General features: G+C 42.5%; 1 protein-coding gene across 1 annotated transcript in view; it reads left to right on the top strand.

Moving 5' to 3' along the window:
- LRP2 (LDL receptor related protein 2) overlaps positions 1-16,243 on the top strand; it is a 195,557-nt gene extending 179,314 nt beyond the window's left edge. The window contains exons 73-81 of the mRNA XM_056110472.1: positions 1,483-1,602; positions 5,404-5,494; positions 7,076-7,143; positions 7,305-7,422; positions 8,148-8,277; positions 9,181-9,282; positions 10,541-10,648; positions 15,338-15,409; positions 16,063-16,243. Coding sequence (XP_055966447.1) covers positions 1,483-1,602; positions 5,404-5,494; positions 7,076-7,143; positions 7,305-7,422; positions 8,148-8,277; positions 9,181-9,282; positions 10,541-10,648; positions 15,338-15,409; positions 16,063-16,221 — 968 coding nt within the window. The 3' untranslated portion in view covers positions 16,222-16,243. The remainder of the gene's footprint in view (positions 1-1,482; positions 1,603-5,403; positions 5,495-7,075; positions 7,144-7,304; positions 7,423-8,147; positions 8,278-9,180; positions 9,283-10,540; positions 10,649-15,337; positions 15,410-16,062) is intronic.
- The last annotated feature ends 9,883 nt before the right edge of the window (positions 16,244-26,126 follow it).

The raw sequence follows: 26,126 nt of genomic DNA, 5'->3' as shown, positions 1-26,126 counted from the left end.
TAGAATAAGGTATCTCTTGTTATCTAGAAACCTCATTTGAAACTAATGGCTACATTTTTAAAAGGCAGTAGTGGTTAAAAATAGACTGATTTATCGGTGCCTATAAGGTGTTTGTGTGTGTTAACCATTTTAACCTGCAAGTAAAATTGCAGGCCAATGAACTGATGCCTATCACAACAGAAAGGAAGAAAAATATTTCAGTCTTCCTTATTTGGAGTTATGAATATATAATTCTAGATCACAGAATCAAGCAGGCATCAGATCTCTGCTGTTTGTTGGGTTAATTGGTCTCAAAATGAATTTCACAGAAGTCAGAATATTTCCCATTCTTGTAATTACAAGACCAGGCTGATCAAGTTATCCTGAGCTACATGAACCTTGATTTAAGATTGTTCGTCATGCTCATCTCTATATGCCTGAGACACAGCCATGCTGCATTAAGCATTTTCTCTCGACTAGAGGTTCTCCTGCATTTGAGTCAGCTGGGGTGCTTGTTAACCAATTTTTGGTTAAATGGAAGATTTCTAATTCATTATATTGGAGGTGGATTCAGTGCTTTTCTAACAAGTTCTCAGGTGCTTCTGCTACTATTGCTGCTGCTGACTCTGTTTATAGACATGGAGACTTTTAGGCCTCACCCCAACCACTTTAAAGGAGAATCTGAATTTTAAGCAGATTTCTTAGGTGGTTCTTTTTGAAAATTAAATTTTCTTTTTTTTTTTTTGTCACCGGGAAATTACATTATTTGGTTTCAGACATACAGTGTTTCTTTTTTAATTAAAAAAAAACTATTAGATTCAATGTTCTATTTTTTTTTCGGGGGGGGGTTGATTTCATTTATGGGTCACATCCAGTGGTGCTAAGGACATAATCCTGGCTCTGTGCTTATGGATCATACCTGACAGTGCTCGGGGGACCATATGAGGTGCCGAGAGCTGAGCCTATAGTTGGCCTTCTGCAAGGCAAGTGTCCTACCCACTGTACTTCTCTTGCTCCTAGAATTAGAATTAATTTCTTTTTTAAAAAATAATTTAATTAAAGGGCCATGATATACAAAGTTACTGATAGTTGAGTTTTAGGTGTACAATAACTCCACATCAATCCCTCCACCAGTTTCAACTTCCTACCACAAGTGTTCCCAGAGTTCCTCCCCATCCCAATCTCCTCTCCACCCTCACTGTCAACTTGACAGGCAACATTACAAAGTTTCAGAGGTTGCCACTTAGTTTCCTGTTTTTAGTTCTCTTAAATCTGTGTTTTGGATATATTGCTGTACCCCTCACTCATATCACTGCTATCACTCATATCTGTGCTTATGGATCATACCTGCTATAACTGAAGCCCTAATTGGGTATACAATTGTTTGTATACCCAGTATACAATTTGTTTACCTGACTGTTGTCACAACTCAGTTGATGGACATGCTTAAGGTTGGAATATTCATTCACTCATCAGAACTGTTTGCTTTTATCTGCCCTGCAGTGCCCAACCCCTGCAAAGAAGTCTGCAGCCACCTCTGTCTGCTTCGACCTGGAGGATATACCTGTGCTTGTCCCCAAGGTTCCAACTTTGTCGAAGGGAGCTTCACTATGTGTAATGCAGGTAGGGGCTTTATCTGGGTAGCCTTGGGGTCTGGGATAGGTTCCCTCTCTTTGCTTACCTTCCGTAGGACTAGAGAATTCCTGTGTACTGCGTCCTTGGCAAAATGCAGGGGAACATAAATAGAACTGAGTGGGACTTAAAGAAAGCCAAATAACTTGTGTTCTAATTCTTGAGGGTATTTGTTAAAATGTTTAGATAAATGGCCCCAGAGTGCCTCAATCCATTCTTATGTTGTCTTTTAAAAACACATTGAGGGGACTGGAGTGATAGTACAGCGGGTAGGGCATTTGCCTTGCACGCAACAGACCCGGGTTCAATTCCCAGCATCCCATATGGTCCCCTGAGCACTGCCAGGAGTAATTCCTGAGTACAAAGCCAGGAGTAACCCCTGAGCATCTCCGGGTGTGACCCAAAAAGCCAAAAAAAAAAAACAAAAAACAAAAACAAAAAACACATTGAGGAGTGAGTTTTCTATAAGATGTCTTTGAATTGAAGAGAAGGTGTAAGGTTGGAATTACACTGAAAAAAGGAGCATTGAATAAAGTACATGCCTCCTAGAAATGTTTGTACCCGAAAAAGGTCACATTTTTAAAGGCACCTCATGTTGGGACATCAAGGCAGTGGCTTAATTCCCACGCCAGATGTTATGAATCTTTCTTGTTTTATGCCATAACCCAGTGATGCTCAAGGGATGCTCTTGACTCAGTGACTGAGAGATCATGCGATGACAGGTATGGAATCAAGGCCACCAGCATACAAAGCACGCACTCCAGTTGTTGAGCAATTTCTCTGGGTTGGAAAGATTTTTAAAATTTAAGCTTTGGCTGGGGTTGGTGAGATAGTAAAGTGGGTGGGAGATTGCCTTGCACATGGCTGACATGGATTCTATCCCCTGCATCCCATATGGTTCCCTAACCCCCACCAAGAGTGATCCCTGGGCACAGACCCAGGAATAAGTCCTGAGTACTGCTGGATGTGGCCCCCAAACAAAATGTCCCCCCCTTTTTCCCCTCCTCACCCCCCAAAATCAACCATGAAGAATGACTAGTAATTCTAACTAGTATCCAATGCATGGTAGCATTGTAGCACTGTCCTCCCATTGTTCATCGATTTGCTCGAGTGAGCACCAGTAACGTCTCCATTGTGAGACTTGTTACTGTTTTTGGCATGTTATGGTAAGTATACTAAAATAATTGTCCTTTACTTGGAGAGACAGTACAGTGGGTAAGATGTTTGTCTGGTTTTCCTCCATGGAGTTGATTTTATTATTTTTATTTTATTTTATTTTTTATATATAGTAGATCCCAGTTAGATCACTGGCTCCAAGTATCTCTAAGCTAGGAGTGATCCAGGGAGTTTGTGGCTGAGCCAAGAGTAAACCTTGAGAAAAGTATTGGCTTAGCCTTCCCCCTCCTCCTCCAAAAACATGCTCATTCCTTTCATTAGTGGCTGGAGACCTTAGGCCCCTCCCCAGGAATTAACTGATATGAAAATAGAGGTTTACACTTCTGCCACCAGAGGATGCAAGCAGTTAAACAAATCACCTTCTGACTCATCTCACTCAGGAACATTGCCTGGTTTACAAGATGAACTCAGGGAGAAAATCTACTTTCCTTCCCTCTCTGTCCCTTCTCTCATTCCAGTGCTACTGGGAAAATAGAGGCAGAATGAAAATGTTTTGTAATATTTTCAACAAAATGACAACTTCAAAATTTTGACATTTGTTCTATGTTGAATATTTTTGCAATGGGCCATGATTTCACACAATTAAAAGTATATTATCTACTATTTCCTCATTCTTTTCCCCATGTGAATTATATTAAATTTATTGTTTAAAAGAAATTCAAATCGGGGCTGGAGCAATAGCACCTCGGGTAGGGTGTTTGCCTTGCACACAGCCAACATGGCCAACACAGGTTCGATTCCCAGCATCCCATATGGTCCCCTGAGCATCGCTGGGTGTGACCCAAAAAGCAAAAAAAAAAAAAAAAAGAAATTCAAATCAAGCATTTAATGGAGGTAGTCATTTTATATTGATCCCGACTTGCTATATTTGTCAATTATTTGGATAAGTATTTAATCAGTGTCTGCCATGTCCAAGGTACAGTTTTCAGTGATGGGGATAACAGAAGTGAGCAAAACAGATAAATCCCCTTCATATTAAGCACATATTCCTGTAAGACAGGAGATGATGCAATAAATATATTCCAGGTGGCAAAGTGAAAGGAAAAGAGTAAAACAGGGCAAGAAAGATAAATGGGGGGTAGTGGAGTTGCTGTTTTAGGCAAAGAGTTCAGGAAAGGCCTCTAATAAGGTGAAATGTGGGAAAGATTCAAACTGAGAGACTGAGCCAGAAAAGTGTCTCTACCCCTTGAACATGTAGTAGATGTTGATTAAGCATCTAATTAATGGGTAGAAGATCCAAAGGACCTCTCAGGCATATCTGGGGAGTTTGTGGCTGAATTGGAACCTGGACCTAGAGCAATAAAAAATTGAGAAGACTTAAGAAATGACCCACTCTTGTAAAGTGTTTGCTTTGCAGGTGGCTGGGCTCAATCCCTGACACTGCATAAGGTCCCATGAGCACTGCCTGGTGTGGCCCCACCTTTAAAACAATAATAATAAAATGATCCACTCTCTGGTCAGATTTATATCAAATATCTATCTATTTTGTGTCTGTTGATCACTGATACTATGTAGCCTTTAGTTGAAATTCCAAGTTCTGATTTTTGAGGTAGGGTGGGGGTTTTTAAGCAGTTCTTGGTGGGGGGGGGGGTTTCTAGGAGGAGTACAGCCTGTGGTGCTCGGAGCTCTATGGTGCTGGGGTTCAAACTCAGTTCGTACCTTGACTGCTGAGCTCTTTTCCAGGCCCCCTCATGGCATGATTTTCATTGTGTTCTCAGAGGAGAATTCTGACAGACTTAAATGAGAATGTGAATGTCTAAACAGATTTTCTTACTATTTGATTTTATTTGCTATTTTTACCATGCTTGGGATTGAACACAGGTCTTCTGCAGGCCAGATATGCAAGCATTTTTTGAGAGATATTTCGAGAGACATCCATGGCCCCTCTATTCTAATGTTTATCTATGCTTTATTCTATTTAATTTTTAAATAATTTTAATTGAGTTAATATGGGTTTCTATATCTTAGGGTACAAATCATGCCAGACCCAGCACCAAAATGCCAATAACCCTCTGCACTGACCATTCATTGTATTTTCCCTACCCACATCCCCCATCTCTGCTTGTAACCTCAGTTCTTTGGTCAGATATAGTTTTGTGGATCAGTTTCTTCCTTGATTTTGTTCCTTTATGGACCACGTCAGTATGGTTTTCCTCCTTCTGACTTATTTTTATATAGCATGACCCTCATCATTTGCATCTATGCTATAATCAAAAGGCAAAATTTTTTTACTTTCTTAGAGTTGCATATATACACCATGGTACACATAAACTGTAACTTCTTGATATACTCAGTTGCCACCAATTTCCCTTAACTGTTAATATGTTTTGGAATTTAACCTTTCTCTCCCTCCACCCTCTCTGTGGGGAGCTTGGGGGTGGGGTGCTGGAGAGCTGAATAGGAATGATATAAATTGTGTTAAACTGCCTCTGTTTCCCTAAATATATGCTATTCTCCAAGACCTTATTATTGACTAGGAAGGTCACCCGTCTCAAGGCAAAGTAATATTTTGACAGAGTGCCGAGAGCTTGATTGATGCTTGCCTCTCTGGTTTGTACGGTTGGGAGTGCCCTGTGCGTTGCTGACTCACACATGCGTTGCTTTCCCTTCCTGCAGCCATCGAAAGTCCTGTGGACATGCCTCCCCCATGCAGGTGTATGAACAAAGGAAAATGCTATTTTGATGAGAAAAACTTCCCCAAATGCAAGTAAGTCTGAATACTAAAGTCTGAGCTGCATACCTGGCCTCTTCTGGGGAAATGTGAGACCTTAAAGTAGCAAGAAAGTCAAATATAGGACCCTTGCTAGTTCCCTATTTTCACATCTTCATCCTTGGTGATGGCTGATGATCATGTAGGTGGGGTAGGTGGTCCACAGAGAACCAAGGAAGAGATTCTCCAACTAAAATGTGTGGAAAAATTACCTGGGGTCTGGATCTGTGGCTCAGCTCACACATAGGGATTCTTTTTCCACAAGCTTTCAGGAGATGATGCATGATTGTGGCTCACACATGCAGAGTGAGAAGTAAGAGAAATGAGTGTCTACATTTTCCTGCTCACCTGATCTTGGCCATTACAGTTGAGCTGTTGCAGGAGCAGCTAAAGGTACTCCCGACAAGCAGAGAGATAAGCAAGACCAGAGATTTTGAAAGATCATTGAGAAGGCTCCAGCTCAGAGCAAGATAAACGGAGGTCTTTAAAAAGTCTATAGTAAAAGCATACTACAGGAAATAAGCTAACCACGGCTTTCATTTTTATTTTCTAAGGAGGATACCATAGACTACAAGAGCCATCAATAGGTTTATCAGATAGGCTGACTTTGGAGGTGCCCAAACTGCTCTGTATAAAGAATTTCCAGAATATTTTTTTTCCTGCTCACCCACACTTGACAAAATAAAAATCATGACGGTGTTGTCTGGAGATAGCATAATTTTCTCAGTCAATTCTCTCCTGCAAGGTATTTATTTGCCTTGCACAGGTTCTTTTCTTGTTGTAGTTGTTGTTGTTGTTTATATCTATTTATTTATTTTGGTTCCTGATGATTTGTTTTGTTGTTGTTGTTGTTTTATTTTATAAATTTATTTATTGAATCACCATGAGAGCAATTACAGTTTTCAGGTTTAAGTCTTGGTCATACAATGATGAAACATCTGTCTCTTCACCAGTGCACATTTTCCACCACCAAAAACCCCAGTATATCCCCACCCTCCCCCTACCTGTGTGGCAGATGATTTTCACATTACTCTCTCTGTACTTTGATTACATCCAATATTTGGGATTTTACCCCAACATTCAGGTCTGCTGAAAAGGCAACCTTAGACAATTTGTTTTCTATTGCTGTTATGAATTGTATATGATGTCTATTCATCACGGCCATGTGATTTTGGAATTCTGAAATTTTAATAATTAAGTCTGGAGGGATTTCTGCCAAAAGCCACTGGGTTCTGAGATTTGTTTCTGAGTCTCTGGGATCATGACTTAAGCAGCTTGTTCAGTAGCCAGAGGGCCTGTTTGTCGGTGACGTCTTGGGTCTCGTCACTGGGGGCCCCTATCTGACTGTCCATTGGCCTCTGGAAGATGGCAGACCCTGAGCCATCAGGGGGAACAGGCAGTGTGATTCGGGTTCTTTTCCCCTGTATCCCATATGGTCCCCGAGTACTTCCAGGAGTGATTCTTGAGTGCAGATCCAGGAGTAATCCCTGTGCACTGCTGGTTGAGCCCCAAAACAAAGACAAAACAAGACAAGAGGAACAAAATGAAATCATTTTCATTATTTCCTTTTACTTTCAGGTGTCCTGATGGCTACACAGGAGAAAACTGTGAAATCGGACTGTCTCAAGGCATTCCTCCTGGAACAAGTAAGTCTGAAACTCTTGAACTGGGGCATAGAACCCTAAATGGTTCCTAAGTGGAAGCTGAAGACTAGTTGGTTCTTTGCCTGGAATTTCTGCTGTCACATCTGTGGGCCTGTTTCCTTCTCTGAGTGTTAATCCTTTGGCTCTGTTTCTTTCCTAAACAGCGGTGGCAGTGCTGTTGACAGTTATCCTAATCATCATCATTGCAGTTCTGGCAGCCATCGGCTTTTTCCACTATAGAAAAACGGGCTCCCTTTTACCATCTCTGCCCAAGCTGTCAAGGTCAGTCTCAGTACATGGAATATTGATTTAATCTCCCTGCAGGATCATGTGAATAAATGAAATTGGGGTTTTTTTTGAATCAATTTATTTGGGGGGCTTTTGTTTTTTGGGGTTTGAGGGTGTGAAAGTTACACTAGTCAGATTCTAGGTTTCCTCCTGGCTCTTTCTTTAGGGCTCATTTGTGGCAATGCTTGTGGGACCTTATGTAGTCTGGGGATTTGAACTGGGCTTGGCCACATACAAGGCAGGCGCCTTACCTCCTGTACTATCTCCCTCACCCCACTTTAAAAAAAATTTAAATAAAAATGCCTTATTCTGAAAAACCAAAAAGTAGTGAAGATTTTAAAAAGTAGTTACAGGCATAACTTCAACTCTCACTTCATAAATGAGGTCTGAGTGGTAAATTGTTGCATATTCTAAATGGTCGTGCTTAATGGTGCACATTTCAGGTCCAGTGGGATAGCAGAGGGTGGGGGAGGTGGGGTGGGGGCTGGAGGGGAGAAGTGTTTTTCGCGGGGAGTGGGGGGGGGACTATCTCCTCCCTTAGCTCATTCATTTAGGTGTGGTTCCCATGTAGATTAGAAATCTTGATTAACACACTTGATGTGTTAATTCAAAGTGGGAGTTGACTGTTTCATTTTGTTAAAATTTGACAATACAGAGGAAATGGCACTATGGTAAAAATGTTTAAAGAAAAAAATACCACTTTAATGATTTCCTTTCAGTTTAAAAAGTCTCTCAAAGTCCTCTGAAAATGGAAATGGGGTGACCTTCAGATCAGGAGATGATGTTAACATGGATATTGGAGTGTCTGGTTTTGGGCCGGAGTCTGCTATCGACACATCAATAGTGTTGGTGAGTGTGATTTCCAAGTTGTCATTTTTGTAGGATCAGAAGTACTTTGCAGAAAAAAAATGAAGTCAGATACACTTCTTAGAATGAAATCTCTATTGTGCCAAACTAGGTAGCATTAGATTTGCTGCAGAAAGTTGTCCAAAGACATTAATGATAGAAGTGAAATGTATCTCTGCTTTAAGTCATAGTACTCAATTGAAATCATAAACACTAAACCACAGTGCTTCATTGGAGGCATAAGCAGGCTTTAATGAAAATCTTCAGCGATCTTAGGCTTCTTTTGGCTCACTGGCAGAAAGAGAACATGTTTTAAGACTTTTTTTTATGTTTAAAGGAAGGAGGAAGCCTAGCGGTCTGTATTTCCTTCCAACACTAATGATGAATTCCTGTGCAACACCGCTACATGTACTAGTAGTTATGGAGCAGGACCTGCTTTGATCCTCATGCCCCATCTGTCAGACAGGCAAAGTAAATGAACACATGGATACTTTCATTCTGTTTCCCCTAAAGTTTCATTGGCTGATAGACTTTTGTGAAATTGCAGGATCATCCATTTTCTTGTCTTCCCTTCTCTCCTCTCCTCTCTGCTCTCCCAATGCTCATTGTTTTCTCTGTCCAAACCCCATCCCCAGTGAATAATTTGTATTATGAAGCAAAAACAGAGGTCTGATAGCTGCAGATTATCCCTGAATTCCTGAGCAGGTGGATGAATTTATGGCTCTGGCTCTCCTATGGTTTTTCCATAGGGAGGAAGTTGCAACAGGATTGTTTTTTGTTTGTTTGTTTAAAAGTTCTTTTTTGGGTAAATTTGGTATAGCATCTAGTTTACTTTCAGGTGGAAAAAGGGTACCTTCTCTGTGAATTAGGTCAGTATAGTGTCATCTTTCTTTTTATCCCCATCAGAGTGAACGCTTTGATGAGGAGATGGGGAAGCAGCCCGTAGTGTTTGAGAATCCGATGTATTCATCCCGAGGCAGCCCAGTGAAGACGGCCGAGCCCACACAGGTGAGCAGCCCTGCAGGCCTGGCTTTATGGGGCTGCTGGGGCTGAGTCTCATTCCACACCACACTCTAGACACACTCATGGTGCGTGGATGAACCCTTTCTCAACTTCACTCTCTTTAGTCACCGGATTGATCTGTGAACAATCAGAATTCCTTCTTGAAACATAGTCGTTGGCATTTGGTAACACTTCTGGAGCCTTTTCATTCTCAGTTGGTAAAGCCAGAGACCTGAAGTCTATTCAGAGGCACAGTGCCTGACATAAGCTCTCCATGAATATTTGTAAAGAATGATTGTCAAGCCATTGTGAGTGATATTGGCAGTCAAGGCATACTCTCTGGGTTTTATATGAAGTGGCCTTCCTATATTTGCCATTTTCCCTTTCCCTGTTTGTTGAAAAGGACACAGGCCTCCAAAGGCTGATATGTAAATGTTCTTCAGTACAACCCTATGACTCAGTCATCCTAAGGAAGAGTGAGGACTGAGAATGAATGACTGGGCCTGGGAATGAAGAGAAAACGGTCTATATCCCTAGGCCCAACCCCATTTCCAGGACCCATTAACCATTTGCTGCTTTGTCAAAATACTTCTGCATTGTTAATACCTGAATTCATTTTGAATTCCTAAGATGTGGCAAGGTTTAATATAAGATAGTGGTATTCATTTTATAAACAGCTTTCTTAAGATTAGTTATATTTGACTCTTTGTAAGCATTTTTCCTTTAATCATGGGATAAACATGATACTTCATTTGACATTTTCACTTGAAATTAAATGAAACTTTGTGTACAAACATACCAAATTCAAGAAGAAATTAAATGGTGGATCTAAAGCTATGAGGAAAGGAGTGACTTTCTGCCCTTCAAATTATCAATTACATGTGATTGATAAGGCATTGTAATTACATAAGGCATATGGTAAATGAGCCTTATGGTCAACAGCAAGAGGAGGGGACATGGAGAATCGATGGAAACTATATCTGAATGAGTTAGGGCTGGAGAAAGGTATTATGCTTCCTTCTCTCAATTAAGGCATGGAGACTGAGAACTGAGGGGTTGCTGCTCCTTTTTAAGCTCTTGGGAGTGGTATTCAGTCCTGGGCAAGCAAGCTGGCATTTATAATATAATAAAAACTTGCTTGGCCATGTCTGTGGGAAAACAAACGTGGTCAGTAGAACTAACGAGTTGTTAAGGAACATCACAGCATACTCACTGATTGCCAAATTCTTTCAAAATTCGATAATGGCCTTTAATATGCATCCAGGTGGCTGTATCTGGAAATGTGGAAAATAAGAACTATGGCACCCCCATCGATCCATCGGAGATAGATCCAGACACAAAATCCCCTTCTGCGAGTGCGGATGAAACTCAGGTAACACTAGCCAACGGACCAGGGAAATAATTTGAGAGTTGGAAAGAATCTCAAAATCCTTGAGTTTGCTAATTAATTAATCCCAGGAATCTAGCGGAAGTCCTTAGATTATCTGGTGGATAATCAGATCTCCAAGTGTGTAGATATTTGGAATAAAAATAATATTGAGAAATGATGGCTTAGAGGGTGGAGCAGGCAGGGTGCTTGCCTTGCAAGGTGCCAACCTGGTTCAGTCCCCAACACCACATATGCAACCTTCCCCCCCAATCCCACCAGGAATAATCCCTTAGTGCAGAGCCAAGAATAACCCCCTGGGAGCCACGGGGTGTGACAAAAATAAACTAACAAATAACAACAAAACAAACAAAAAGAAATAATGGATTGGGAGAATTTTCACATGTATTAATGAAATGAAATATGGGGGGTCATGTGGGGAGAAAGGGTTGTTAGCCTTTTCAGACCAAGGATGTTTAATCTGAGAGAAGAGGTTCCCACTCTGTCAAGGATACAACACATAAAAGAGTCCTTTTCTTTCCTCCTGTGTAATTCAACTTTTCTGTTTACAATTTTGTTGCTTTAATGAGCTGTTCTCAATTCTACTGCTTTTACGTGCTCTTACCACCAGATGGCACTAATTCACACCCTCTTTATCCAGCTTCCAGTTTATCCATCTACAGGCACACAGTTTAATATAGGAAATTAAAAGAAAATACCGCTACTATATGGAACTTCCTATTATACATTCTTAAATTAGTAAAATCCTTGGTCGACAGAGAAATTCAATAAATTTTATGCAAAACTTTTCACTTAATGGGTAACATCACTTAATGAATGATGTTTAATGACCTCTTGAAACTAAGAACTACATCAAACTATTTTAACTCTGAATAGTAGAGTCTTAATGTTTCTGTTGGGACAATATTGACATACTGGATGGGATAGTTCTGCACAGCACAAGGTTACCTGTGCCTTAGAAAATATTTGGTACTGTTGACTCCTGTCTACTAATTGCCGATAGTATCTTTCCACCTGTATTGTGTTTTTTTATTTTGTTTTGTTTTCTTGGGGGGCCACTCCCAGCGATGCTCAGGCTCATCCTTCAAGAATAAGTCAGGTGTGTATAAGGCCAGCATCCTACCCACTGAATTATCTTTCCAGCCCACCTTTTCTGGCACATTGTGATCTCAGAATTCACCTTCTACTCAATCCCATTCCCAACTGAAAACTAATCATATCTGGAATGTCTTAGTTCTAAGGTTCATCTTTTCTTCTGTGAACTAACATAAGAACCAGAAGTCTAAAGGTCGTAATAAATCTTACACCTTTATACAATGCCAGCATTACAGGATCGATAGACATAATTAGTATCTGAAAAGTTAACATAGCAGCGACATTGGATTTTCAGCCTCAAAGAAATCGTGGTCTCTGCTCTGCTTGTTTAGATGAAAAGAAACGTTGAGCTTAATTGTTGTGAGTATGAGGCACAATTCACAACAGACTATTGTCCACTTCTTATTTCGTATATGACCTCCTTCTCCTGTCATACACATACATGCACATATGCGTATATTGTTTTACGAAGTAATCTTCAGTTTCCTATTTTTCAAGGGAATCATTTTTCTCTAGGCTACATTAAAAGGTAAATTGGGATGGGATGAGAGAGATAATTTATGGATTAGGGTGCTTGCCTTGCATGCCCCTGGCCCCAGATCAATCCCTGGTACCACATGTTGTCTACCAAGCACCACCAGGAGTGACCCCTGAGCACAGAGCCAACCCCTAAGTAGTCCCTGAACTTAGCTGGGTCTGGTTTAAGCTCATCATGGTGTAGCATGCTCGAAACCTTGATTTGGATCCCCAGCACTGTGTGTCCCCCTCCTAGAACCTCTGTTTGTGGTCTTGGTGGCCCCTGGGAACTGCTGGGGTGGCTCCCCTCAAAAAAGTGAGTTTTGAAGATTAGTTTACCCTGGACACAAAAATGTGTGAATGTCACATATTTGAACTGCCCAGGCGGTGTTAGCTGTGTTTTATATTCTGGCATTTTCTCTTCATCCATGTGAAATGCTGAGACACTCTTACATAGACAGTGCTGTCTCCCCTTTCAGCAGCTGAGGGAACAAGGTGGGATGCTGTGTGTCCCCACTGATGCCAGCCTTGAGACCACAGCCAGAACTTGTCCTCAGAAGAGTCCATTTGCACAGCTGTCATTTCTTCTTAGCGCATTTCTGTCTTTCCAATATGTTGAGTCTTCCTCTTGTCTTTTGTTATCACTGGAGATGGAGACTCTCTGATGCATGTTCTCCCTGCAGAAATTTGTTTTTTTAACCTCTAGACACAGATCACACCACATTCAATGTGGCCGGAAATAGTAGAAGCACTGGGTGAGGATCACCCTAGGCTGAGGGTACCAAAGAGTCTCGTCAATTTATCTTTCATCAATGAATCTGCTGGACATTCACAAATTTGTGAATATGACCATCATATCACTTTCCAAAAATTGTGCTGACACACATGGGTTTCTCGGCTAGGTACAAAGTTGCCATTACTTATTCTGGTGTGAATGGGTAATCTGCAAGTCACCAGTCTACACTGTGGAGTGACGTTTTTCTTTCAAAAGACTTTTGACATTTCCCACTAAAGTATAAACTTCCAAAGGTCTGAATCAGACCTTGAGAACAAACTTTCTTCATCTTTCTCATAGTGGCAGCTAGGTACAAAGTCACTGTCCTCTCGTTGTTCATCGATTTGCTCGAACGAGCCCAGTAACGTCTCCATCATGAGACTTGTTGTTACTGTGTTTGGCATATTGAATATGCCATGGGTAGCTTGTCAGGCTTTTCCATTTGGGCACGATACTCTCGGTAGCTTGCTGGGCTCTCCGAGAGGGGCAGAGGGATTGAATTTGGGTCGGCCATGTTGGCCGCTTGCAAGGCAAACACCCCACCACTGCTATTGCTCCAGCCCAGGTACAAAGTAGCTGCTCATTTAAATGCCACAGTGAACAGCTCTCCCACTTGTCCAGAAAGTGTGCCCTTTTCTCTTTCAGCATATTGTTTCCCCTTTCATGAAACACTTTCTCTCTCTCTCTCTCTCTCTCTCTCTCTCTCTCTCTCCTTTTATCCTTTTCTCTTTTCTTCCCTCTCTCTCATTTTACTGTTATCCACTGTTACTGAGAGGATATCATGTCACTTTACCATCTTTAAGCACATAGTTTTTGTCCAGGATTATCATTTTCAACTGCCACTGTGGTCCCTTCTCTGTCCGACCTGTATTCTTTTCCCCACTTGGTGGCATGCTTCCTACCATAGACCAGTCCTGCTGGCCCTTGTTTTCATTGTCTTTTGGTATTACCCAACATATTTTATAGGTCATACACTACACACATACTCACACACCCCCACACACATACACACACACAAACACACACATATATCCCACAAGTGAGTGCAGTCATTCTGTTTGTTCCCTTCTCTTTCTCTGACTGATTTCACTAGCATGATACTCTGCATGCCCAACCATGTATAAGCAAATTTTATGACTTCATTTTTCCTAGCAGCTGCATAGTGTTCCGCTGTATAGACATACCAAAGTTTCTTTATCCGCTCCTCTATTCTTGGGTACTTGGGTTCTTTCCATATTGACGGTGGGGGCAAGTTAAATGGGGAAATCAGGAGGAAAACTGGGGAACACTGGTGGTGGGAAATGTGCACTGGTGAAGGGACAGGTATTGGAACATTGTATGACTGAATCTCAATCATGAACAACCTTGTTAACTGATTCAATTTTTTAAAAAAGTTAATGTAAGAAGATGTGTGTTCAGCAATTCCTGCTTGGTTCCAATCTGTCAACCAGAGCTGTAGTCAGAAACACCTTTTCAACAAGTCAGCAGCCAATCACCAACATCTAGGGTGATCCTTACTGTTCTGTGTTATATAGTTGTTGGCCATTGTACTTACCAATTATTGTGACTCAGTTTTTCCACTTGTACAAGGTAGAATAAGCCTTCCTCTCACTTGTGAAGATTAAACCAGAAATTTGTAAGTCCCTGACACATAGTATAAGTAATCAATGTTTGTTGCTTTGTTGTCTCCATTCTGATGATGATGATCACAGAGGAAATGAAGAAGGGATTGTGCTTGAGAAATATGAAAATTGTCATCTGGTTTTTAAAAATTATTTAAAGAAAATTTGTGCCACCCCCATGGCTTACTCCTGGTTCTGCACTAAGGGATCATCCTAGCAGGGCTTGGGGGCCATATAGAGTACTGGGAATAGAACTTGGGTGGTCTGTGTACAAGTACCTGATGTACTATAATCATTTTGACCCCCATCACCTGCTTTTTTCCCCCATACAATTCTCAGGCAGCTCTTAAAGAAATCCTTTTCGTGCCTCTGTCAAAGCTCCTAAACACTCTGGGCACATATTTTGTCAAGTGGACATTCTGAATCAAGGAAGCACTTTGAAATGATTAGACAAACCAAACTCAAGAAGTTTTAGTCACTCTTCAGGGTGCATCTGAGGAATTTAACCATTTTCCATGTGGGTTAAATCCTGTGGATCCAGATCCCAAATAGCTTTTATCTTTAGTAAGAAATAATTTTCTAACCTAGACAAGGTACGAGACCCACCCACACTGCACAGACACAATTCCCAAACTCACCATCTTCTATATATCCTATTTCATTTAGGTAACAAAATGGAACATCTTCAAACGAAAAACAAAGAAAATGACCAACTTTGAAAATCCAATCTATGCTGAGGTAATTGTAAATATTTTTTCTTATCACGGGTATTCTTTCTTAGCAATAACTTGCACCCATCCTTGAATTATTTGGAGGAAACTTTTTCTCCAGATGATCTGGAGGTGACTTCAATCAGGATAGTGATGGAGGATCTTGGACCCTTTTTTGGTGGTGGTGGGTGTGGTGGGTATCATAACTGGTGCATCAATACCATAAATGTCAACATTAAAATGCGAGAAAATAAATTTATATAAAATAACATAATATCAGACTGACATCCAAGGACAGTAGACACAAGGGCCAGGAAGATTGCACCATAGCTGGAAGCCTGGCTCATGAGCTGAGGGAGAAGCCAGATGGAACAGAGAAGGGATCACTAAGTCAGTGAAGGTTGGAGGAATCACTTTGGATGGGAGATGTGTGCTGAACAGTTCGAACGTGATAGTCTCTCAGTATCGGTATTGCAAACCATAGTGCCCCCAAGTAGAGAGAGAGTACGGGGGAAACTGTATGGCTGAAACTCAAACATGGAAACTTAATAACTGTATCTCACAGTGATTCAATGAAAAAAATTTTTTGATAAAAGAAAATAAATAAATTCAAAAATATTTATTTTCTCCCATAAACTCTACTCTTGGGAAGTAACCCATTTGTGTTTGTTGTGGTCTCAGATGGCGAATGAACCACAAGACAGTGCTGCAGCAGCTCCCGCTCCAACTCCTCCGTCGGTTAAGAGTCCTCCCAGAAGAGACCCAGCTCTGTCTTATAATGCCACAGAAGACACCACAAAGGACACGGCCACCCTGGTTAGAGAAGACTATGATGTCTAGCTGTGCCAGCTCCTTAGGGAATAACCAGACACATACTTTTGCACACATTTTTTACAAACAGATGATAAATTTAACTTTCAATACTTTATATAAAATATATTTTCCCCTGTTTGTCTGTAGTTGGAAGAGTCTATGGAAACTATGCCTTGTGTGTCTTTCTTTTTTTATTTTACTTATGTCATCTCTATTATTTTTACCAATAATTATCACAATGTACTATATGTATATCTTTGCACTGAAAGCTCTTCGAAGGCAATGCTATAAATATCTTGTACACTTGTAAAATTTGAAAGATGAGCACATCATTAAATTTGCTGAGTATCTGCTAGATTGGTTGGTGATCAATAGTCAAGGATCAAGTAAGAGAGGAATCGACTTGACATGGGGCTGTTTGCCATGGCTGGAGCTGAGGCATCACTGTCTTCCTGACAGAATTTTCCAGGGAGAAATTCAGGCCCCACTCCTAATTCCATTTCTATGTATTAGCACTTGATTAAATTGTCCTGTAGTGCCTGACTAACAGGAGTATCAAGGAAGGCATGTGTGATGTGGAGACGTCAGGGTTTGGTGGTGGATGCCTCATATTGCAGAAGCAGAGTCATTCAAGGTCACCTTTGACAGATTTGCTAATCTAACCAGACCGTCTCTTTCATAGTGTTATCTCAAAAATTGCCAAGTCACCATATTTATTTGTCATGTCTGTGGGAAATTTCATGTCACTAAGGACAAATGTCCTGCAAAAAGTTTGTACTTAATTGAATGAACTCATTCACTTGAAGGAACATAGGACCATTTCTGTCCTTGTGGTATCTCAGGTGGTACCTACCCTAGAAACTAGAGTTCTGTAGCTGAATGGCTCAAACCAAATCTGTGTTCATAAAAGAGGCACAAAACAAATACCTACTAAGCAAAGCCTCAACTAGATTTATGTTTCTGAGTGCAAAAATAAAGACTATATTTATTTCCTAAGTTGAACATGAATAGAAAGGGAAAACATTTTTATTGAACATTTTTTTTTAGTTCCTTTGACTAAACATACTTTTGTGTCAGAATGTACTGTGAGCCTCGCTCTTCTCTTCAGTAGTTGGTCTTCCCTTCACAGTGGGAACCCAGACAGGAATAGTTTCCATACTAAGTAGCATTCCTAGCTCTCTGTGCTAATATTGCACGTTTGAAAAAACAATGAATGGATGAATGGCTGGATGGGTGAATGGACGGGTGATACATGTACTACTGATTATTTTATTCCAGAGTTTTCCAAATATTTGTTTGTATTTTGAGTGCTTATTGTAATTACTTTGATTAGAAAAACAAATGGAAATGATGCTGCTGAAAATTTTCTAATAAATCTGTATTTTATCAGACTTCTTGTGTGTGCTGCTTAAACAGCCCTGGTCTTATGCCATGCTGAGTGCTGGGGAGTTGGGAGTGGAGGGTGAGGTTACAGAGCTCTCTGCGGACGGGGCAAACAGTGCCGGTTGGTCCAGCCCTGAGCCACCTGGTCATTGCTCCTCTACAGAGCTTTCCTGTGTCTGCCTGAGGCCCAGGCCCCACATGCCATTTTGGATGTCAATATATTCTAGAGCTGCAGCTGGGGCAGGCGCTGAGGGCTGGGGGAAGGGCATGGTCGCTGCCAGGAAGGCTTCTCTGCAGAACCCACATCCAGTGGGGGACGCGCAGATGGATGAATTCAGGGGTCCTAGGCTCTCTGTGGCGCCCAGAGCCATGAGGTTGTGCCTGAACTCTCACTCTCTCTGTCTCTGTCTCTCCTCTCTCTCCTGAGCAGCTGCAGGGAAAGTCTCCCAGATGGTTAGCACCTGGAAGCCAGGGCTAACAGTGTTGCCCATCTCCACCATAAAGCAGGAATGATTTGGGGGCCTGAGAGATAACACAGGGACTGACCCTGGTTTGACTCCAGACACTGTGTGTGGTCCTCTAGAACCACCAGGAGTGAACTCTGAGAGCCTCTGGGTGTGGCCCAACACATCCCTCCTCCCCCAGCCTCCACCAAAAAGGAAAAAAGCAGGGACAGTATTCCTAGCAGGACATGTATTATACAACACCCGTGCCTCTCTATGCTAGCTGTATATTGGAATCACCCGATTTTACCCTTAGGACAGATTCTCCTACATCCTGACCCCCTTCAGATTGTTTTCAGGTTGCTTGTCTTGCTGGGGGTTTGTCTGCCAATCAATGACTCATGTTCCCCTCACCTATAGTTTGCTTTAAAGCACTGTGTGTGCACTGAGGAATGTTGAAAAACAGGCTCTAGATGCAAGACAACTGCCACCTGTCAATCATTGCTGAGCCTGGTCACTGGCACAAGGAACTTATTACATGCTTCTCTCATTACAAAATTCTTGGGTATTTTTGGAGTTTTCCAGAGTAATTAAATATTCACATCCTTCCACTGCTCTTGCCCAGATGACCCTGTTCCCTGAGGAAGTCAGAGTTTTGGTCCCATGAAGGACCTATGGACCCGTTCTTGGAGGTGCTCCCTGCCCCCACCGCCCATTCCTCCCCGACCCCAGCCCTCTAGGAAGATATGAGTCAGCTCTGACTAGCCATGCCAACCAGCATGACTCCTTTCTTCCAGAAAGTCATTAGAAAAATGAATCAACACCTTGATTTAGCCTGTGGAGACTAAATCTGCCAAGACAGGCTGAATTCTCAAGTGCTGTGTCTCCTGCTGGGTCCAACCATGCACAAGACGCTTTCCTGGGGGAAAAAGAGGCAAAGTCATGGAAAAGGCAGCTGCCCTGCTTTCCCCAAGTCTCTCCCATGGGGGGCCTTGAGGTGGAGACTGAGAAACTCTCACCTTGACTATGTCCAAGGAAGAGAATCGGGGACTTCGTTCGGCACTAGCGTGATTACTAGAAAACCCTTCTCAAGCCCTATCTATGGCTTGACAGGGTTAACACATTGATCACAGAGCATCTGGTTTTCATCACGGGAGTCTTCTTTCTTTTGCCTTGAAACTCTGAGTATGCACCTCCTTTTTGCTTCATAGTTAGCAGTCCATGGAGGTTTCCTATGTGTCTTTGGTTATTTTTTCATTCTACAAATCTGACATATCAATTAAATTACTCAGTCAGACTGGGAAGCTCATGAAGCAATGCAGACAGGTTGGGGTTTTAATTTCTTTCTTCACTGAGGTAACATTAAGTATACAAGTGTTTATGATTTTAGGTACAATTTCATGCCTCTTTGAAATACATGTTATCACATCTCACTCACCACCAAGTACCCATATCATGTGGCCTAGCAGACACCCCCATCCCAACCTTCTCCAAGCCCTTGGGGAAATTCAGCTCTGTGATTTGACTTAATTGGGTTTCTTTGTTTTATGTTTTGGCTCTTAGGCCATACCTGGCTGTGTTCAGGGATCACTCCTGGTGGGCTCATGGGTTGGTTAACCACCCATATGAGGTGGGTAAACCCAGGGGTCAAACTCAGGTTGACCATGTGCTCCCATGCACTGTAATATTTCTTTGACACCCCCCCCCCATTGGTGCTTTTGTTTGGTTTTGTCCAATTTCTTTATACCCAATATATGAACTAGTACAATATATTTATAAAGCGTATAAATACCCAACATATTTATCTTTTTTCCACCCTTATAACATATTTTACTTAGAATGATCCCCATCTAGTTCCGTCCATTTGTAGAAAAAGGCAAACTTCTCTTCTCCCCTCTCCCTCCCTTAATTTGCAGTGCCAGGAATCAAAGCCAGGACCTTATACCCCAAAGGCAAAACTTAATCTTTCTCATGATTGAGTTGTATTCTATTGTCTCCTCATATGCTATGGAATTTTATTATTTCCATATCGTACTTTGTTTTTATATCGTACTTATTATAAATAGTGCTAGAATGAACATATGGGTGTATATATCTTTTTTGATTCCTCATATTCTTTGGATAGACACTTGAGAGTGGAATTGCTGGATCACACAGCATTTTATTACTGCTGAATAAAAACATATCACTTAAAAAATGTTTTGAGAACTCCCAGAGTCAGAATTTCATATGACCAGTTTATTTATGGGGGGTGTTATTTAATCTCCAGGCAACTCAGGATTTAATATTTTTGTTCTAAGGGTAAAATGGGGATGTGGTAGTCTCAAGCTCTTGATGTGATAGACTCAAGCTATTAAAAAAAATAAAATGAGATAAAGCCTGAGAATTACAGGCTCCATGAAGACAGGCATTGTTTCGTTTTTGCTTTACATGAGCAATCCCATCAGACTACTTGTTGTTCAAATATTGACTGAATAACTGATGTCGTGGAAGCACTTAGCACTGATAGTCATGGCAACATGGCAGACATTAATCCTGCTATTCTGCAGATCCCCTGCAGAACCCTGCTGTTTTCACCTTGCAGCTGAAGCTTTATCAAGTGGTTCTTGCACAATGTCCTAGTAGCCCTTCTCCTGTCTCCTGAGTGGTCTCCAGTGGTTTCCTTCCATTACTCAGCAAGAAGGCTGACCCAGACTGAGGGAGCAGAGAATGGGGCAGTTTATGGAGGGGTACACCAGTCTGGGTGGGGGAATAGCTGTTGTGTGGGAGGGGAATTCTCTAACAGCGGGTGGTCTTGGAAAAGGCTGAGAAGAGAACTTGTAGGTGCTAAGCATGGAAGGTAGGGGACAGATGGCAGGAAGCCAGAGACCAAACGTGCTTGGTTTGTTTCAGGAACTTTCCCAGGACTGCTCCTGTAGTCCTGGCAAAACATGTTTTGTTTTCTTTTTTCTGTATTCCCCTTTCTCCTTATGTGACTTCTGTTGCCAAATCACACTACGGAGCCTGTACATTTAGCTCTACAGCTGAGCCACCTTTGGGGTTCAATGGGCTCTGGCTAGTTGTAGAGGAACTGGAATCCCCACTGACAATTGTTTCCATGGGAAATACACTCTCCTTCCATAGAATGAATGGAGAAGGTCTCAGGACACTCCTATGCCCTATGCTGAAATCCAGACAAAACAGGACTGGATTTTGAGGGTGGGGTGGGGTGGATGGTAGCATTTGGGGAAGATCTGTTTGAAAAACAAAGATGTCCAAAGTCCCCACAGAGAGTACAAGTAGATTCAAGGCTAACTAGTCAACTCCAGGGCAGAAACTTCTTAAACAGAAGGGAGTACAAGCTTGAGAGGAAAGACACTTGGAGAGCCTGTGACAATGAAGGCATTGCACGTGATTGAAACCCACCCAATCCTTAGTTCCACTTGGTCTCTTGGGCCCCATGGGGTTGATCTAGGAGCACAGAACTGGGGTAGACCACCACAAGTCAGGTATGGCTCCAAATTCCCTCTCATGCCCCTGCCCCAACTTCCCCCCTCCCCACCCCAATGTTTGGGCTGTTTACATTCTAGAGTGGCTGGAGTGATAGCACAGCAGGTATGGTGTTTTGTTTGCCTTGCATGCAGCCTATCCCGGTTCAATTCCTCCGTCCCTGTCGGAGTCCGGCAAACTACGGAGAGTATCCCACCCAGCGGCAGAGCCTGGCAAGCTCCCTTTGGAATATTCGATATGCCAAAAAACAGTAACAACAAGTCTCACAATGGAGACGTTACTGGTGCCCGCTCGAGGACAGTGATACAGTGCTACATTTTAGAGTGCTCTAGTAGGGGCAGACTTGAACTGAGGACGGTGGGATGCAGTCCCTATCCTAGGGCTTTCAGCAGCAAGAACTTCCTACCTGCCCCTCCCACCCTTCCAAAAAATTTCCCCACCAGGCTCTTCAGGGTCCTCAGCACATGCAGCGGGGCGGTGAAGGAGGGGACTGGGGAGAGAGGTATCACACACTGCTATGAGGCTTGAGGAAACTTCAAGGAGTTGTCTTTTCAGGGATACCACCAAAGGCTTACCACGGAGTTGGGAGGCGATGTGGGCGGGTCTAGAATGAAGGGGAGATGGTACTACGGGGTCCTTCAGCTGCCCAGCTCTGACCTGGTCCTGAAGCTGCAGCTTTCTGGGGGGAGCCTGTGGGCAGCCAGGAAGAGCCTTGGGTGCCCATAACATCCTTCCTCCTGACCACCCCGAACCCCTATCCACCTCACCTGAATGGACTTTCTCGCTAAGTATCAAATTGTCCTAGGTTTGATTGAACAGTGGAGATTGAGGCGTTATTTAAATTCCTTTCCCCAGCAGCAGGGGGAATGATGTGGGGCGAGTGGGGAGAATCCTGTGGCTGCCTCCTACTGTCCCCCCAACAGCAGGCTCAGGATAAGCCCTGAGCCTGCTGCTTACGCTCTTGTCTCAGCAAAACAATGGATAATGATGCCAAATTCTCCTTTATAATGATGTCTGGCCAGTGAATTCCCCAAACTCAGTTGTCACATCTTGTTACAGAGATGTGCTCGCCTCTTGCCTTGGGGTGCCTCCTGCCAGACCCATCTCTTCAGGGCGAACAGACAAACAAAAGCAGAAGTAGGGAAGCCAACGTGATTATGGGCTCCCCTCCCCCACCCCCAAGTGACAGGGCGGGGAGACACTGTAAGGAAATGATACGCACAATTAGTGGCCTGGCAAGTTTACAGACATTACTCATTAAGCCTCCCCATGATTTCCCTGAATACATTGATGGGGGCTTTGTCGGCAACTTTAGCTTTTCATACATGCTAGTAGCAATGAAAATAGAGCAACTGAGGTTGATTGACAGAACGGGGTAGTGCCTATTGATCCTTTGCAAAGCTTTTGTTAGACAGGGGAGGTGAAAATGTCTTTAGCACTTAGTGGTCCCAGCTCCTCCTTGAGACTCTAGCCATCTTTTTCTCTCCTCTGAAAAGTGCTTTGGCTCACGCACAGGGAGGTCAGTCGGAGAAACCAAGTAAAGGTCAGACCACTTTTTCTTCCCCCTTTATTTATTGTTAGTCATGGTTAGTGGCTAGATTTTTAAAAAGATCCCAAAGCATGAAGTGGGAGACTTGAGTGCTCTTATTTGCATATTCATGTCAAACCTGTGATGCCAGCACTCACTCCTTTCAAAAGCTGTTGCCAAGAGCCCAGCTTTGGAAGTTCGCAGCATGGAAAGGGGCACCTGGGGCCCTTCACAAAGTGGGAAGATCCTGCTGCTCCCCTTCTTTCTGCTGCTCCCTGGGTTTCCCCGACTTGAAGAAATGGAAGCAGCTGGTTTCACCCAGCCTCGTTCCTTCCTTCCTTCATGAAAGCGGAAGCATAGTGACCACAGGCCCAGGAGATGGCAGGACCTTGCAGAAAGGAGAGGAGAGGGAGAAGAGTTACTTTTTTTTAATACCTATCTGCAATTTTGATCATTAATTGATTATTTGTGTTAATAAACATATTTATTTGTATGAACAAATCATTATTTATTCATGTTCATTGTTACTGTGGCTTTCCTAGGGATGAGTTATGGCAGGGCTTTGAGGAGGCTGACTTTCTAGGAAATGAAGAGGAACTGTTCTTTTACTGTGTTCCCGCAGAACTCAACTAGAGGCTCATTGGATTGGAGGGTCTGGAAGGACTTTTCCTGTAGTTCTGAAACCATGAAGCACGTTTTACATTAGGGAAGTTTTGATCCTTCAGCAAACGCTTCTTAGGGGTAGAGGTGCAGATGATGTCACTCTGTAATAGGCTCAAAGCTGTGGGACCTTTCCGGAGGTCCCAAGGATACTATGGGCACCAGGCGCCCCCTAGTGTCCATGCAGTCGCACTGTCTTGGCAAGCTTCAGCCCTAAAACAGATGCCTGAGTGCATGCATTTCCGTTCAATCTCTGGGAGCAGGGATTTGGAAGGGAGAGAGGAGGAAGTAATGGAAAGAGGGGGATGGTTATGTTCAGTCTTCTTGAAGCTCTGCGGCTGAAAGAGAAGACTGCACTGGGGCATTGGGGCTTCCTAGTTCCCCAGTATCCCTGCAGAAAAGATCTGTGCAGTGGAAAGAGCTGAGCTTTGACCTCTTGGGGTTAAAGTGGAAGATTACTGACCAGAGTTTCAGTTTTTGTCCAGCCACTGCCCAACAGGGTGTCCATAGACTCACTTCTTTTTCTCTTACCCTATTTGATAGTGGCAGGAAGACATGTGTCTCAAGGTTACTTTGAAGTATCAAGCCCACAGGCTGCCAAGACCTCTCAGCAAAGCCCCCTTCGCCTCTTTCCTGTCCCTCACCCCAGTTTTGAAACAGATTCCCCAGGTCCAGGTCCAATTTATTGTCCCCACACCATAGTTATGCGCGTTGACTTTATAAACATGTTATTTTCATGTGTAAAACCATAAGGGTTTGGGATTATTTTTTCTGTTTTGATTGATTTTAAAAATCAAATGTCCCTCAAACCTGATCTGATAATAGCTCATGCAACCATTTCCAACAGAAATGTGGCCATTTGATTGTTGACAAGTTGGAGAAACTGCTTTGCAGTTAAGTGGCTATGGCCTGTCAATGAGCTTGTGAGCTGTGGAGTGGCTGGCAGGAACCTGTAGGTAGAGATGTTTCACATCTTGCTGATGGGCACTCCTGGTCTCGAGGAATGTCAGAAATATATATTTCCTTTATTTTTTATGTTTGTACCACATCTGACTATGCTCAAGGCTTACTTACTGTTGGCTCTGTGCTCAGGTACCATGCTGGCCAGAGCTCAGGAGACCACATGGGGTGCCAGAGATTGAGCCTGATCAGATCAGGTACAAGGCATATGTCCTACCTGCTGTACTATTGCTCCAGCCCTGGGGATAAATACTCTTTTTTTTATTAGTGAAACACCATGAAGTACAGTTGTAGACTTACAAACTTTCATGCTTGGGTTTCAGTTCTACAATGATCGAGTACCCATCCCTCCACCAGTGCCCATTCTCCACCACCAATGATCCTGGGGATAAATATTCTTAATGACACATACCAATATAGTAGCAAGACATTTTAATTGTTTTTCTAATTGATGGAGGTTCTGTTATTTACAACATAGTGCATGATGGTTTCCCACACACACAATCCAACACCACACCCATCACCAGTGTACCCGTCTCCTCCCCCAATCAAGGACTTCAAGATCTTTTATTAAATTCTTTTTGGATCTGGATCTTATATCATTTTTATTTGAAGGTGAGTTTCGGTTACATTTCAGTTAACTGAAAATATGCATACCTTCATTTTTTATATAGGGAGAAAAGTATTATTGATGTCTTAATGATGTAAGTAAAGAGAGGGCTGATCATGCCTTCTTAAAGAAAGGGAGAAACAGTACAAAGATTAAGGCTCTTGCCTTGCATGGGGCTGACCGACCTTCAATACCTGGCCCTACATATGGTCTCTTGACCAGAAGTAACCCCTGAGCAGAGCCAGGAGCAGCCCCAGTACTACCAGTTGTAGTCATCTATCTCTCCCCTTCAAAGAAAGGGAAGTAAATTAAAAACACAGAAACACGTATTAGTTCATTTTGTAACTTTGCATTCTCTTAGGGAGAGGGTGAGTCAGGATAGAGAAACCCATGTGTTAGGGGTGTGTGTGTGTGTGTGTGTGTGTCCTCAGGCATGACACCCAATTTCTCTCAAAAGTTTCCTTTTCTGTTGAAGGAGGCATTATCATAGCACCTACTACAAGGCTGTTGAAAAAGTCTATCAGCACACATTCTCATCAACAGCTTTCACCGATGATCTGTCTACCAAGTGTTATTCATCCCTACAATCTGCACTACCTTATTGGAGGTTCACAATGTACTTTTCGCAAGTTTCCTTAGCATTTACAGAAGGGTGGTATTTCTTCACTTCCTGCTGAAATGGTAGAGCAGTTGCTCCTTGAGCCATTAAGGAATGAGATGAAAGGGAGGTCTTAGTCAACAGGGCATTCTGCTGACCCTCTACTTGACTCTGAAAGCAGAAGGCACTCACAAAATGCTTGTCACCAAACTGAGAGCCAAATACACAATTCAGAAGATATGCATCGTCTGTAGGCATTAT

This window comes from Sorex fumeus, unplaced genomic scaffold, assembly GCF_029834395.1.
Source record: "Sorex fumeus unplaced genomic scaffold, SorFum_2.1 ptg000009l, whole genome shotgun sequence".
NCBI lineage: Eukaryota > Metazoa > Chordata > Mammalia > Eulipotyphla > Soricidae > Sorex > Sorex fumeus.
The sequence above is the reverse complement of the archived record's forward strand: the minus strand, read 5'-3'. Positions and strand labels throughout refer to the sequence as shown.